Source organism: Ctenopharyngodon idella, chromosome 2 (genome assembly GCF_019924925.1).
Source record: "Ctenopharyngodon idella isolate HZGC_01 chromosome 2, HZGC01, whole genome shotgun sequence".
Taxonomy (NCBI): Eukaryota; Metazoa; Chordata; class Actinopteri; order Cypriniformes; family Xenocyprididae; genus Ctenopharyngodon; species Ctenopharyngodon idella.
This window is the reverse complement of record NC_067221.1, coordinates 37,853,823-37,868,197: the sequence shown is the minus strand read 5'-3', so window position 1 is coordinate 37,868,197 and position 14,375 is coordinate 37,853,823. Positions and strand designations below refer to the sequence as shown.

The window sequence follows — 14,375 nt, the reverse complement described above, 5'->3', positions numbered from 1 at the left end:
ATCCAACGCAACTTTGGACCAAGCAAAACATGATTATGTACTTCTGCTCAGCTAGCGACATTGGACATCAACCACACGGCAAACCATAATACTTTTTCATATACTGTCTACTTTCTTTGTATAACAGTTCTATATAATCATGTATTAGACAGGACTGTAAAACAGATCATAAACTAATGGAGAATGTGAGCGCTGTGTGCTCAGGCTCTGGTGTTCTCGGCGCCGTCAAAATAAAAGTCAGAACAACAAGCGTGGCTTTCATCACTTCAGAGTCCCTAGTGCGAATGCAACCAGGAAAATGGCCCTATGGGAACCACCCCATTGGCTAGTTCCTAGAATTAAGTTCCGGTGCGAAAGCCTAAAGACTCTACTGCAAATGAAAATAGTTACTTTTAAGGGCATTCACATTTGGTTTCACTCTTTAAAAGAACTAACACTACAAGCTACAATACAAATATTTATGTTTTAAATTCTTCATTTTCAAATGTTCAAATCTCTTACCTTTTAGCATGCATAATTTTGGTAATATTTTAGTAAAAAACTTTATTGGTAAAATAAAGTGAACCTAATGCATATTGTGTTACCAAATGCATGTTAAACTCACAGTGCTTGCAGAGATAAAGTTTGTGGGAAGCATCATTTAATGTGAACAAAGCCGTTCTGAGAACACATATGTGCATCTCTTCACTCTGCAACATGCAGTGCAACAGACTATATACTTTACCTTTGATCTGATAATCACTATTTGATGATATATCACTGTTTCTGTTATATTTTGATTAACTGTGCAGCCCCATTTGTTTAATTTTTATGTTACATTTAATTTCATTCATTATTAGCTTTTCAGTAACTCACGAATCCCCTGCAGTTCCCTCGTGGAACCCCAGGGGTTTGCGAACCCCCATTTGGGAAACCCTGGTCTAAAGGTGCAGTAGGGGATTTCTGAGAAACACTATTGATATTTGAAATCAACCCAAACAAACACACCCCTCCCTTCATTGCTCCGCCCACAAAATGCATGAACACGCAAGAGTGGATGTCTCTTGCTTCGCGAAAAAAACAAACAAAGATGATGAACGAACGACAAGGAAGAACAAATAATAAACAGTACACAAGAGTATACACAAGCAAGAGTTGGTTGTTAGTCTCCAGCAGCACCGCAGCTCAAGACAAACAATGACACTCAAAACGGTGCTGTTACTATAGCTAACATAACAACAACAAAATAACTTGGTTCTGTGAAACATAGCAAAACCAATGTTACTCACGTATGGAGCTGAAACAATGCAAACTCGGCATCCATTTTCAGGCCTTCCCTCTTAGGTCTCTCCAGTGCTGGTAAGCTTTTCTAATATTAACATGAGTCCTAAAGCTCTTGCCTGATCATAACCAGTGATATTCCACTGACCTTTTCTCTTTTGTAATGTCTCTCAGCCTTCTCTCTTTCTACAGTGTTTTTTCATATCTCCCTCTTGCTCACTCTCTCTCTTCCCCTATCATGAGTGGACACGCCCCCTACTGCTGATTGGCTACAAATGTGTTGTGCTGCTAGGTCCAATCCACTTTCAACAGTGTTTCTCAGAAATTGCTTACTGCACCTTTAAGGTATAGATGGATAACTGCACATTCAGTACCTAGACAGAGTAGGTACTATAAGGTGCAAAAAGGAACATACGCAAGAGAGAAATCACAAATTACATATTTAACATGATATGTGCAGCTGTAAAACTAGTAATTGTGAATGTTTACACAGTGTATTCAGATTTCTGCGACTATATTATGAGTTGAAAATTACCTATGAGCTGAAAACACCAATGGGTTCACATACTTTTTCCTGCAGCTTTATAGCTCCCCGCAATTATCTAATTTGTGCCTACTTTATTTTTCCTACGACATTTTAGGTGAAACATTTGCGACAAACTTCAATGAAACCCATGAAAAGCCTTGAGCTGTAAAATAGCAATATCTGAGCAATAAAATTTTCTTCAGGACTGAGCAAAAAGATATTCAGTGAATCCTTCATGAAGGAATCCCATTGCTCATTTTCATTCAGAACGACCATACAAATAGAGTTCTCTTCCTGCAGTGCCCTTCAAGCTAATAAAAATGACAATTGTAACTCGTCGAGATACTCGAGAGGCTGTGTGTGTCTATTATGTCTTTCTCACACACTCATACACATTTATACAATCCATATAGGAGGAGGCAGATGTGATCTTGTTGTAGTCCCTATGTTGTTGCTGAAGAAATCTGTTTATCTCGTGCTTCATAAAAGCCAATCAAAGCAGCACGAGTGACAGCCAAATGCAATAATTCAACTCCTACGTCTGAAGACCCTTCATATGAATTATGAATGATCCATTTATCTACCTCTGAAGATGTTATTGTGATTTAATGCACTACTATCAACGTTATGTTGAAACTGTTTTGATCAGATTTGAACTGGTTACTTTGGCCACGTTCACACAGCAGCAGAATACGGCTGTCAGTCCTGTATTTGAGTCTTTAATACAGTTTTGTTCACACACAGTTCGTTTATGTACTGGAGTGACAACCGCATTCTGTAAGCGAACTCACACATGTAAATTTTCAGGACTCACAACCGCATTTTTGAAAAACCTGCGCTGTGTGAACGGAACTGGACTGGACAACTAGATTTCTGTCACGTCATCCAGTGCGAGAGGGACATGTCTACTGAGTGTTGCAGGTTTCATGTGTGGTTTCGTTAACTTACATCGACCGATATATGAGGGTTTTGGATCCAGTCACTGTTATCCAGTGGAGCTGCTCCCGTCAGTTTTTTGTTCCACCAGTGGTCGGTTAATGAACATTTAATGGATGAACTCGTGGCTTGATTGGACTTGTCATGTTAAAAGTGATAAGACCTTTCAGTTTTAATGGACACCACCATCTTTGATATGGTTACTGGTAAGAGAATACGGGCTTGACTCCAGTTGCAGGTTCATACACACCGTTGCTGTGTGAACGGGACATTTCGAGACTCAGATCTGTAAGTAAAAGGTGGTTGTCTATCCCAAAAACTGACAGTGTGTCTGTGAACATAGCCTTCTATACTAGGTGCGATGTGATTACTTTCTAATATCGTTATTTATCTGTTCATATGGAAACAGTTAGGTAAAACTAAAACTAAAACCATAAACTTTCTTTACTTAAAATAAACTTTAACTGAAATAAAATACAAAAAACTTATTTTATTTCAGCTAGCTGCCAAGGCAACATTTCTCTTTTTCATTTAGTGTAACTTGATGTATTAAAATAACTAAAACTGAAATAAAAATTAATAAAACCTATATAGACATATTTAAAAAACTAATGAAAATGACAAAAACACTGATTCAATATATATATATATATATATATATATATATATATATAAACTATAATGATACTAAAATAACACTGTATGGAAAGCAAAATGCTGCACAAAACAATAAATAAAATCAGAAAGTGTTTTAATATACAGCTTTGTTAAAGAGCATTTTGGTCAAACCAAAGAGTCACATGACATTAATGGCTGTGATGATTGGCTCAAAACAACCTGACAGCAAAATTGACTACCTATGAGCAAAGAGAGCATATTTCAAATAACATACTACGCAGGAGTTCAGCACTAGCTGAGCAACTGGCATTAAGATGAATAAGAATTAGCTTTCTCCAGGAATTACAGAGCTCCTTCATTTCTTTCCTCAAAATCTGTTTAGGAATAACGTTGTGTTCCGCAATTCAGACTTTTTTTTTTGCAATTGCCAATTTATATCTCGTAATTGTGACTTTTTTTCTCAGAGATAAACATTTGCAATTGCGTGTTATAATGTCCAATTGTGAGGAAAAAAAGACTGACATTTTTTCTTAAAATTGCGAGTTTATATCTCACAATTCTGAGAAAAGTCAGAAATGCGAGTTGTAAAGTCAGAATTGCGTGATAAAAACTTGCAATTCAGAATTGCGACTTTTATATCTCCCAATTCTGACTTTATATCATGCAATTCTGACTTTATAACTCACAATTGCAAGTTTAAATCTCGCAATTCTGAGAAAAAATGTCAGAATTGTGAGGTAAAAATCGCAATTACCTTTTTAATTTTTTTTATGTAGTGGCGAAAACAAGCTTCCATAATTTTGTTATGTGATTTTGTCATTTTTATTATATTATAATTTTTAAAATATTTATATATAGCTTTAATTGTTTATTTCCATTTTAGCTTTAGTAATTTTATTACATCAACTTAATCTTAATTTACGTTAATGCCAAGGAAACAATTCTCATTATTGTTTTCATCTAATATTTATATTTTATTTTATTTCAGCTTTATTTCAATTAATGAAAATTATTTTTTCCTCCCATCCCATATTTTTTCCACCACCATGTCCCTTTAGCAGCTGCATAGTTCTCTTCACATGTTTAAGATATATTTTGTGGAACAAGATGCTATTTTGCAGATCCTTACTGTAGTAAGTGTGTATGTGCGTAACAACGGGAGTCAGAATAAGGATATTGAATTTCCTCCCTTCATTATCAAATCATGTCAGCTTAAATCAAGCAGCAAGGCCACAATTACTGAGGGAACACATGCTACATCAGATCAAACACATTTCATCTGACAGCACTTTGTAAAGTCCATCTAATCTTATTCCAGAGCATATGAAATGCAAAAACTGGCTCCTGGATCAGCAGTCTGATATCATTGGTGTGTGGAGGTGTGCGGTCAGATCTTTGACAGAAGGATGGGTAATTGGACGTGTGTCTCAAACTGACATATTTCCGGCCTTTTTCGCTCCTTTTCTGTCCGTCTGTGCTAATATTCTGTCTATCTCATATAATTAGTGGCAAATGCTGTGAAAAAACAGTTTATAGTGTATGAGGTAATTAGTGACTACGAACAAAAACAACACAGAAAGAGCAAGAAAGAAAAAGCAAGAAGGAGAGAGAATGAGACCCTGTTGCAGAAAGTGCCGGAGGCAGAGATTCGCAGGTGCGTGTTTGATGTCTCAGATTTCTGCGAACATGTGGGTGGGTGGCAGACAGGTCTAATTTGTAAGCTCCCTCTTGCCAAACAATAATCCTTGTCCAGGTTTGACACTCGGTCCCTTGAAGTTCTCTCCCCTGCAGTCATACACATCTATTAAAACGCCCTGGTTTGCTAAAGAGCGGGAAAGCAGGACTCCTACATTATGAAGGTGGGCAGAAGGCAGAGGGTAATTAGCCTCTGAACTGAAGAATAAGAACAGGTTTATCATGAAAACATCAAAGAGAGACACAATTGCGTCTGCGATTCAGACATGAGAACTGAACTCAGCTCAGAAAACAGGCCTTCACAACCTCCTCAAGTTAAAGAGAATATGAAACCAAGAGTTGAGGACAACTATTTGGGCAGGATAGATCAAAGGATGTGAAAAAAAACCCTATATATTTTCAAAATTAACTAATGATTTTGCAGAATACAGGGGTCTCGAGGTGTGATTTAAAAGCTGAATTATTTTTCATTTCATGTTGTCTTAAAGCTGCAGTCCATAACTTTTTTTGGTTAAAAATTATCCAAAATCAATTTTTGAGCAAGTACATAACCAGCCAATGTTCAAAACTATCTCCGTACCTTAGCCCGATTCACAATAGTAAGCTTGTAATAATGTTTTATAATAAAGTCGGTACTGGTAGGTTTCCGTGGGAAATTCGAGCATGCAGCCATACGTCTTTACATCATTACATCACGTTTGTTATAACGAACTGGTAGCCAGCCAGTAGGCTATATGGCATGTGGAGGATGCTGGTAGCAGATCATTTATAGCCTTTTCTCACAGCAGCTGCAATAATTAAACTTATCATTTTGATGGCGGATTGTAATCCAGAAAGGTCCAAATGGCAATCATCAGTGACAACTTTAGATTCACCAGTCAGAAGCAAAAGACTTCGGACTGCGGAGTGGCTACAGAAATTGAAATCTACAGGTAACGCTAATACACGCTAAATACACATAGTCACGCAATGCTGATGTTGTTAACATTAACAATTTGAGAACAAAGTATAACAATAATAATAATTTGCACGGTTTGACGTGATCCGAGCTATGCGCGATTGTAATGCTTTTTTCTCAGTTGGTCAGAACAGAAGTGGCAGACGTTACTTGTTCAGAGGACATTTTCCACTGAAAAATCTTATTTTTGGTCATACTTCCAAGACGTAGAATCTGTGATTCCGAAGTACAGTATCCACACTGTGCAAACATTAGATTCATCCGCGCTGAGGAGCCGTGCTGATACACAACCCACGTAAAGATGATAATTCCGCAAATAACTGCAATTGCAGGTTTCAAACAGAGATGGCGACAAAGAGGCAAAACTTATGGACTGCAGCTTTAAAGGGATAGTTTCTCCCAAAAATAATGAGTTTCATTGTTCTGTTGCACACAAAAAAGATATTTTGAAGAATGTTGGTAATCAAACAGTTTCTAGTCCCCATTGGCTTCAGTATTTTTTGTTTGTTTGTTTTTTTGTCATTCAAGTCAATAGGGACCAACAATTGTTTGGTTACCTACATTCTTCAAAATATCTCTTTTTGTGTTCAACAGAACAAAGAAAGAAAGTTTGGAAAAACTTGAGGGTGAGTAAATGATGACAGAATTTTCATTTTTGGCTGAACTATCCCTTTAAAAATACACTCCTGGCAGGACACTCAAAAAAAACAATGCAAGAATGAGCACAAAATCCAAAGATGTCTGAATTTGTGTGGCTATATAAAACTTTTTCTAATTAAACTATCTACAACTAAAAGCATAGCATGATGTCATGTTGCTAAAATATATATATATTAAAAAAAAAAAAGAGAAAATCACTAAACGACTAATTTAGGGAAAAAATTCGAATTGCAATTTTGCATATAAAAATTGCAGCTGCAATTTAAAATGTGATTTAAAAAAATGATTATATATCAATATGACTATAAAATGATATAAAAAACTATTTTTATGATATTATATATTATTATATATATTATTATTTCTAAATAAAAATATTAAACTAAATAAGAAATATTACTATTGTAATATTTTACTATGAAATAAAAATAATCAAGTATTTAAGAAAAATAATATAATAATGTTTATTTTATACTTTCTTCATTTTCAAACCACCAAGCTTTTATTTTGGTGGAAAAATGCAGAAAACCTTCTCTTTTGTTGACAACAGTTGGTTTTTAAGCACTTTTCATTACAAGTAAGGAAAGATGGTTGGTGCATATTGCGTTAACTGTGCAGCCCTATCAAATAGTTCCTATTCCAAAAGGGGTTGTTTTTGCAGTGATGAACCATAGAAGAACCATTTTGGGTTCCCAAAGAACCTTTCAGTGATCAGATCTTAAAAGAACCATTATTTTCCAACCTATGGAAAGGTTTCATGGATGTTAAAGGTTCTTTATGGAACCATAGATGCCATTAAAGAACGTTCATTTTTAAGAGTGTTGTGTCTTAATGATCCATCCCTCAACAGATCTCTTGCAATAACGGCCATGTTTCCTACAAACTTGGCAAATCACCTTCTTATAATCATCTTAACGTCTGTGGTTCATTATATAATGATACAGTAACACCTGTTTTTACCAAGCCAGCATGTAGATCGCTCATTATTGAGTAGAACTGCTGCAGGAGCTGTCAGGTCCAAATGTGCTGAATAAAAGCCAAAACTGTTTCCAATGGAGACGCCAGTATGTGATACGCACAAAAGTACATGAATATTCCCTTTCAATAAAATTACATTTACCACCAGCTTTCCATCAACTGTATCGCTACGGTAATTGCAGCAGAAAAATAAAACGCATGAATCCAGTGCATTCAACAATGAGCCTCGTTAGCTCTCGTTAATGGTGGTGTGTTTGCCAAAGAAAGAATTAAAATGCATAAATTAAATAGCATGTAATAGCACATGCAGTGCTAGATTAATGTGGACTAAAGTAGAGCAACTGTTAAGAGAAACTGTTTTGCCCAATTTTAAATATTGTGCAAAGCGTTGGTTATTTTTGGGTATTATATCTTTGACTGAAGGATTTTTCAAATAAACCTGGCATTGGTACAGTTAAAAACACAAACAAATAATAGGAAAATCTACATCCCTCAATATCATCCGAAACTAACCAAGGCAGTAAGTAATTCTCCGCAATAAGGTTAAAAGCATCCGCTGAGAGTGGCATTTTCTTGTGAGACTGCAAATATAAACCAAATCTTTATTTTATACATTTACTCTCTGTGACAATTTATTCATATGAGACTGTATCCAGCTCTGCCACAGGTTTGAAACATTGAGCTCTTGGCAAGTAAATCACTCAAACAGCTTTGAATGAATTTCTCCACTCAGACAGTGCTAAAAAGGCTGTGAAACGTGAAAAAAAAAAAAAAAAAAAAACTTGTGTTATTTGGCACTGAACACTCACCTCATGTTTGCCCTTCATTCTACAGATGCGGATGTCATTCTTATTGGATTCCCACGTCCTTTTCTGCAGAATGACAAAGGGATAAAATCATCACCGACATTCATGGGAGGGTAAGCAAAGTGTTCATACATGCAATTATGTGTGTGTGTAAGAGACAGAGAGCAGTACAAGGGCTCACCTTGCTGTAGAACATTTCATCTCCAGACACATGGTCCAGTTCCACTCGATAAAGGTCATCTCTGCACCAACACACATACATACCGCATACACAGACCATAAGTAACAAAGAAAATGGGAATGAGCCTTAAGTTAATTATTTAAAAATAGTGTTTTTTCCTGAAATAGCATTTTTGCAGATTTCCATGCAACAGCGACGATTTACTAAAAATGACGAGAGTTGTTTTTAGTGAATATATCTTCTATTTATTAAATATATCCTGCTTGTTCTATTGTTTTTTCTCATTTTGAGCAATCTAACAAAAATGAATGAGCTTTATGCTTAAAAATGGGAAAGAGAGGGGAAAAATACTAATTGGGTTTAGAAAAATTTACTTAACTGAAAACATATCATCTTAAAACAACCCTTAATATCTTAATATTTTGTTTTAAGTAAATTTACCAATACAACTGTCACGTAACAGAGATGTTATTGTTGACTAAAACTTAAACTATTAAAAAATTGTTTCCGTTAATAAAGTTGAAATTACATAAAATATAAATATTCAATGAAGAACTTAAACTTTAAAAACTTAAAGAAGTTTAAGCACTAAAATTACTAAAATTGAAACAGATACACTACATTGCCAAAAGTTTTGGGACGCCTGCCTTTATGTGCACATGAACTTTAATGATATCCCATTCTTAATCTGTAGGGTTTAATATGGAGTTGGCCCACCCTTTGCAGATATAACAGCCTCAACTCTTCTGGGAAGGCTTTCCACAAGGTTTAGGAGTGTGTTTATGGGAATTTTTGACCATTCTTCTAGAAGCACACTTGTGAGGTCAGGCAGTGATGTTGGACGAGAAGGCCTGGCTCGCAGTCTCCGCTCTAATTCATCCCAAAGGTGTTCTATCGGGCTGAGGCCAATCAAGTTCCTCCACATCAAACTCGTTCATCCACGTCTTTATGGACCTTGCTTTGTGTACTGGTGCGCAGTCATGTTGGAACAGGAAGGGGCCATCCCCAAACTGTTCCCACAAAGTTGGGTGCATGAAATTGTCCAAAATGTCTTGGTATGCTGAAGCGTTAAGAGTTCCTTTCACTGGAACTAAGGGGTCAAGCCCAACCCCTGAAAAACAACCCCACACCATAATCCCCCTCCACCAAACTTTACACTTGGCACAATGCAGCCAGGCAAGTACCGTTCTCCTGTCAACTGCCAAACCCAGACAGATTGCCAGAGAGAAGCGTGATTCGTCACTCCAGAGAACACGTCTCCACTGCTCTAGAGTCCAGTGGCGGCGTGCTTTACACCACTGTATCCGATGCTTTGCATTGCACTTGGTGATGTAAGGCTTGGATGCAGCTGCTCGGCCATGGAAACCCATTCCATGAAGCTCTCTACGCACTGTTCTTGAGCTAATCTGAAGGCCACATGAAGTTTGGAGGTCTGTAGCTATTGACTGTGCAGAAAGTTGGCGACTTCTGCGCACTGTGCGCCTCAGCATGCGCTGACCCCGCTCTGTGATTTTACGTGGCCTACCACTTCGTGGCTGAGTTGGTGTTATTAAAAATAATCCAGAGGAGATCTGCACACTGTTTCTCCCTTTATTTAACAAAGTTTAAAAGTGGCAATGTTTCAGTCAGAGACGTTGCCACTTTTAAGCATTTAACCTATCACGGTACCAATTCACTGAACTCCTGAGAGCGACCCATTCTTTCACAAAAAATGTTTGTAGAAGCAGTCTGCATGCTTAGGTGCTTGATTTTATACACCTGTGGCCACGGAAGTGATTGGAACACCTCAATTCAATGATTTGGAGGGGTGTCCCAATACTTTTGGCAATATAGTGTATAAATTAAAGCTAAACAGAGATATTGAAAAAAATAAAAATGACAAAAGCACATACATTTTTTTCAAAACTTTTACTAAATTTAAAATGAAAACCAAAAATATAAGCTAATATTTTTAAATATTAATCAGTTCTAAATGGTATATAAATATTTTTAAATTAAAATAACACTGTCATGTAAGCAATAACTAATTCTGATTTGCTGTCTTACTATATAATCAAGAATATTTTCCCACTACCAGTAAAGTACATAGTGTAATGCATATTAGATATTAGAAGTATGCAAATCAAATTGCACCCTAAATCATATGACTAATCGAGACAAGACATAAAGTCTGTGAAGATATATTTTAGCACCTGAAGCACTAAAGGGTTTTGATAAAACAAATCCATCAACCTGTCTATGAGAAAGTCTAAATTTGAGCTCTCAGCTGATGTCAACCTCAGAGTTTTGTGGTGAAAGTAACTGGTTTATCAGAATTTCCACTTTCCAGAGTTTGTAAGAGCGCTCAGAAACTCAAGATAGACTATATCTGTTCTCTAGCTTCAGAGAGAGAGAGCAAGCGTTTAAGCTGCTTGACTGTGTAATGGTTAAAGGTCAGCGAACAGGGGTTTAACTTTCAACCACCGCCTAACCAGGACCACATGCGAACTCCCCTGAGAGTCTAAATCCTCCCAGCTCAGACTTTGAAGAACTGTCCATGTGACGGATTTCAAAGATGTAACTAAATGTAACACCAGTCAAACTGGAGACAGATTTCCACATGCACACTTTGACCGTGTGTAAAGAACATGCTGCTATATTGGCTGATTGTGTTGAGCTATTAGCACATGGGTGTTCATGTCAGAGCTTTAAAACGGTAATGACATTTTCTCATTGTGTAACTTGTCGTTTCCGATTAAGACCAATTAGGTACTGAGACTGTTTAGTGAAACAGAAAGGTTTTAATAAAAGAGAGGATATTATAGTCATGTCAGATTAATTTATAAAGTAAAACCAAATTGGGTGATGTTGCTGCATGAATAGAGTGAATGAATCTTGAAAGAGTGAATGAATGGATTTAACTTCTTGTTGATTACCACAGAGAATCATTTACACTTGTTCCTTAGTATAGTATGTGCAATTTTGCTTGCCCTTGCAAGATGTGCAATATGCAAAATTATTATAAAAATGATTTATAATTTGAAATGTGTAGATTGTGTCATTGTGAATGCATGCGGACTTTACCTGGCTCCAATGTAGAGTGTACGATTGACTTTCAGGACGGTCTGAATGTACAGCGGCTCCTGGCGGGTGTAAGAACGATGCGCTCGGCCCACAAACACTGGATATCGCCTCACCACTTACAGATAAAGAAACAGACAGAATTCAGAAGGGGATGTCAAAATGTGGAAAAATGACTAGTTGAGATGGAAAAGAGACATTATGGGCATCCAAACAAAAGAGCCAAAATATGAAGTATAGATGGATGAAACAGACACTAAACCACAGGCAGGAATGCGTCCATCACTTTCCCAGAAGAGTTAGAGACAGAAGACCTCTGAGACAGGAATAAAGGACAAAAACATACATCATTGTGTCTTCTCCATGCAGAGTCCAACAACAAGTCATCTTAAAGGGAAAGTTCACCCAAAAATAACAGCTATGTCAATATTTACTCACCCTCATGTCATTCCAAACCTTTCTTTCTTACGTAATATACTGGTCACTCTGACTATATGCAATTAAAATGAATAGGAAATCACCATAAAAGCATCATATATACAACTTGTGTTCCATATTACAAATTTTCGGAAGTCATGTGACAGCTTTTTATGAGAAACAGGAGCACACTTATCATTACTTACTCATAATCCATTACAGTGAACTTTTAACACACTTAGACTGAATCATTGAATTAGTGAGTTGAACTCAACAACTGAATCAGTTTATGAATGAATTATTCAGACCAGTTTTTGAACTGATTGAAAAAAACTTAAAATGACTAAAAAGAACGATATAAAACTAACTGAAATAAATTAAGTTTAAGTAATAAAATTACTAAAACTGTTTTCAACTAAAAATGGAAAACTTTTTATGCGTTTTGGCCGTTCATTTACACGACAACAGCGTTTTGGCGGCCTGAAAACGCAAACTTTTGAAAACGTGTTTCAAAGTGCAAGTTTTTGAAAACGATACCTTTAATGTCTCTGTATAAACTACAAAAACGCAAATTTGTGAAAATGGTGGCGTCATGCATGTCTATTATGTATTTAGTCTATAGGCGTGTAGTGTTTCTTTAAAAAGTGGCATCGCCATCTACTGGCCTGGCATGCATAATACAGTTTTTTTAATCGTTTTCGCAGATCCATGTAAACTGGGATCGTTTCAACAACGTTGTTGTCTGTACTCGAAAAACACAAAAGAAAAACTTTTTTATTTTTAGTACATCGTTGTCGTGTAAACAAACCATACAATTTTAATAAAATAAATGAAAGATAAATGGAAATACATAAATATATATATATATATATATATAAACTAATAACAATGACAAAAGCACATAAAATGACTAAACCTTAAACTAAAATTAAAAAGAAAACTGAAAATATAAAAATTAAAGCTAATTTAAAATACACAGTAAGCGCTAATCATACTATGGCTAATGCAACCTGCCCAGACAATCAGTTAGGACTCCTGGGCCAATGTCCCGTCACATAATTAATATTCATGAGCAAAGCTGATAAGTTTTATGTTGTGTCCCCCACAAGATTCCTGCAGTTCAGCGTGTGTTCACACATTTCAGATAAGGAAAATTGCTTTCCAAATGCTGTGGAAAGAGGTTAAACACAATTAGAAAACAGATTACCACTGAAAAAACAACAAACAGGAAAGTGTCTTCCATCCACAGTGAGATGAATCTGCATTCTGTGTCTGAGGGCAGAGAAGCCTGAGGACACCCACATATTTACTGAATGCTAATAATATTCCGTACAGTTTCTGCTAGTAATTAATTCAACTGTAATAAGCAGAGAAGGATAGAGATACTGTTGTCTTTGCTGGCTTGTTTTGCCTTTAGTTGTTTGGACACATTTCACAAGGGTTTAAATGTTTTTGTGCTTTGGAAAGAGCAATTAAATGTGGAAAACCCTTAAAAAGGTCATGTTATTTCACTTTGATTCACACACACACACACACACACACACACACATACACACACACACACCCCTTTGTTTTTTATCTTCACTGACTTCTGAGCTAATGATATTTTCTGTTCTTTACCTCTAAATCTACTCCTCACATAAACCATTCTGCTTTTTTAACTCTCTCATTAAAACATTATTTAGTATGTTTACTAAGCATTTTCTTTGCAGAGAGCAAACACTGGCAGGACCCTAGGTGAATTCAGGTTTAACTATCCTTGTGGGGACAAAACATACACACATATACACATTGTGCTGGATGACCTTTAACCCCTGGTCTCTACTGAATCATTAAAGATGCATGAGTGGCTGTTCATCAATATCACTTATACTGGTTTGTGGGATCTATAGGGAATACAAACCTCTCGTACAAACACACATCCATAGTTTGTGTCTCGTTATTCCAGCACCATCATGTTGAAAGTCTTTTAAAAAGACCACAGCCATATGGTGTATTTCATCCATCCATGAACACTAATGTGCTAAACTATTTACAAACAGCGCGACATGTCCACATCATATGTCAACCATATGTATATTTAAAGGAACAGTCTGGAAATGGCTTAACAACAGTTATAGTGCAGCATACAAAGCTTTAACATAGCCACAAGAAAACAGTGATTTTACCACATTTAAGTGTGGAGTGTGAATTACACAATAATGTCTAGGGGGTTAACTTTAAGTTCATAGAATTTCAAAAGGTAGTTTTTTACGCTGCAAGCTGTTGAGATGCATCACA

At 36.3% G+C, this 14,375-nt stretch overlaps 1 protein-coding gene across 1 annotated transcript in view; it reads right to left on the bottom strand.

The window, feature by feature from the left end:
* sema6ba (sema domain, transmembrane domain (TM), and cytoplasmic domain, (semaphorin) 6Ba) overlaps positions 1 to 14,375 on the bottom strand; it is a 145,473-nt gene that overhangs the window by 47,646 nt on the left and 83,452 nt on the right. Inside the window, exons 3-5 of the mRNA XM_051869932.1 lie at positions 11,682 to 11,796; positions 8,619 to 8,679; positions 8,441 to 8,503 (exon numbers count right to left, since the gene is read on the bottom strand). Of these exons, the coding sequence (XP_051725892.1) occupies positions 8,441 to 8,503; positions 8,619 to 8,679; positions 11,682 to 11,796 (239 nt within the window). The remainder of the gene's footprint in view (positions 1 to 8,440; positions 8,504 to 8,618; positions 8,680 to 11,681; positions 11,797 to 14,375) is intronic.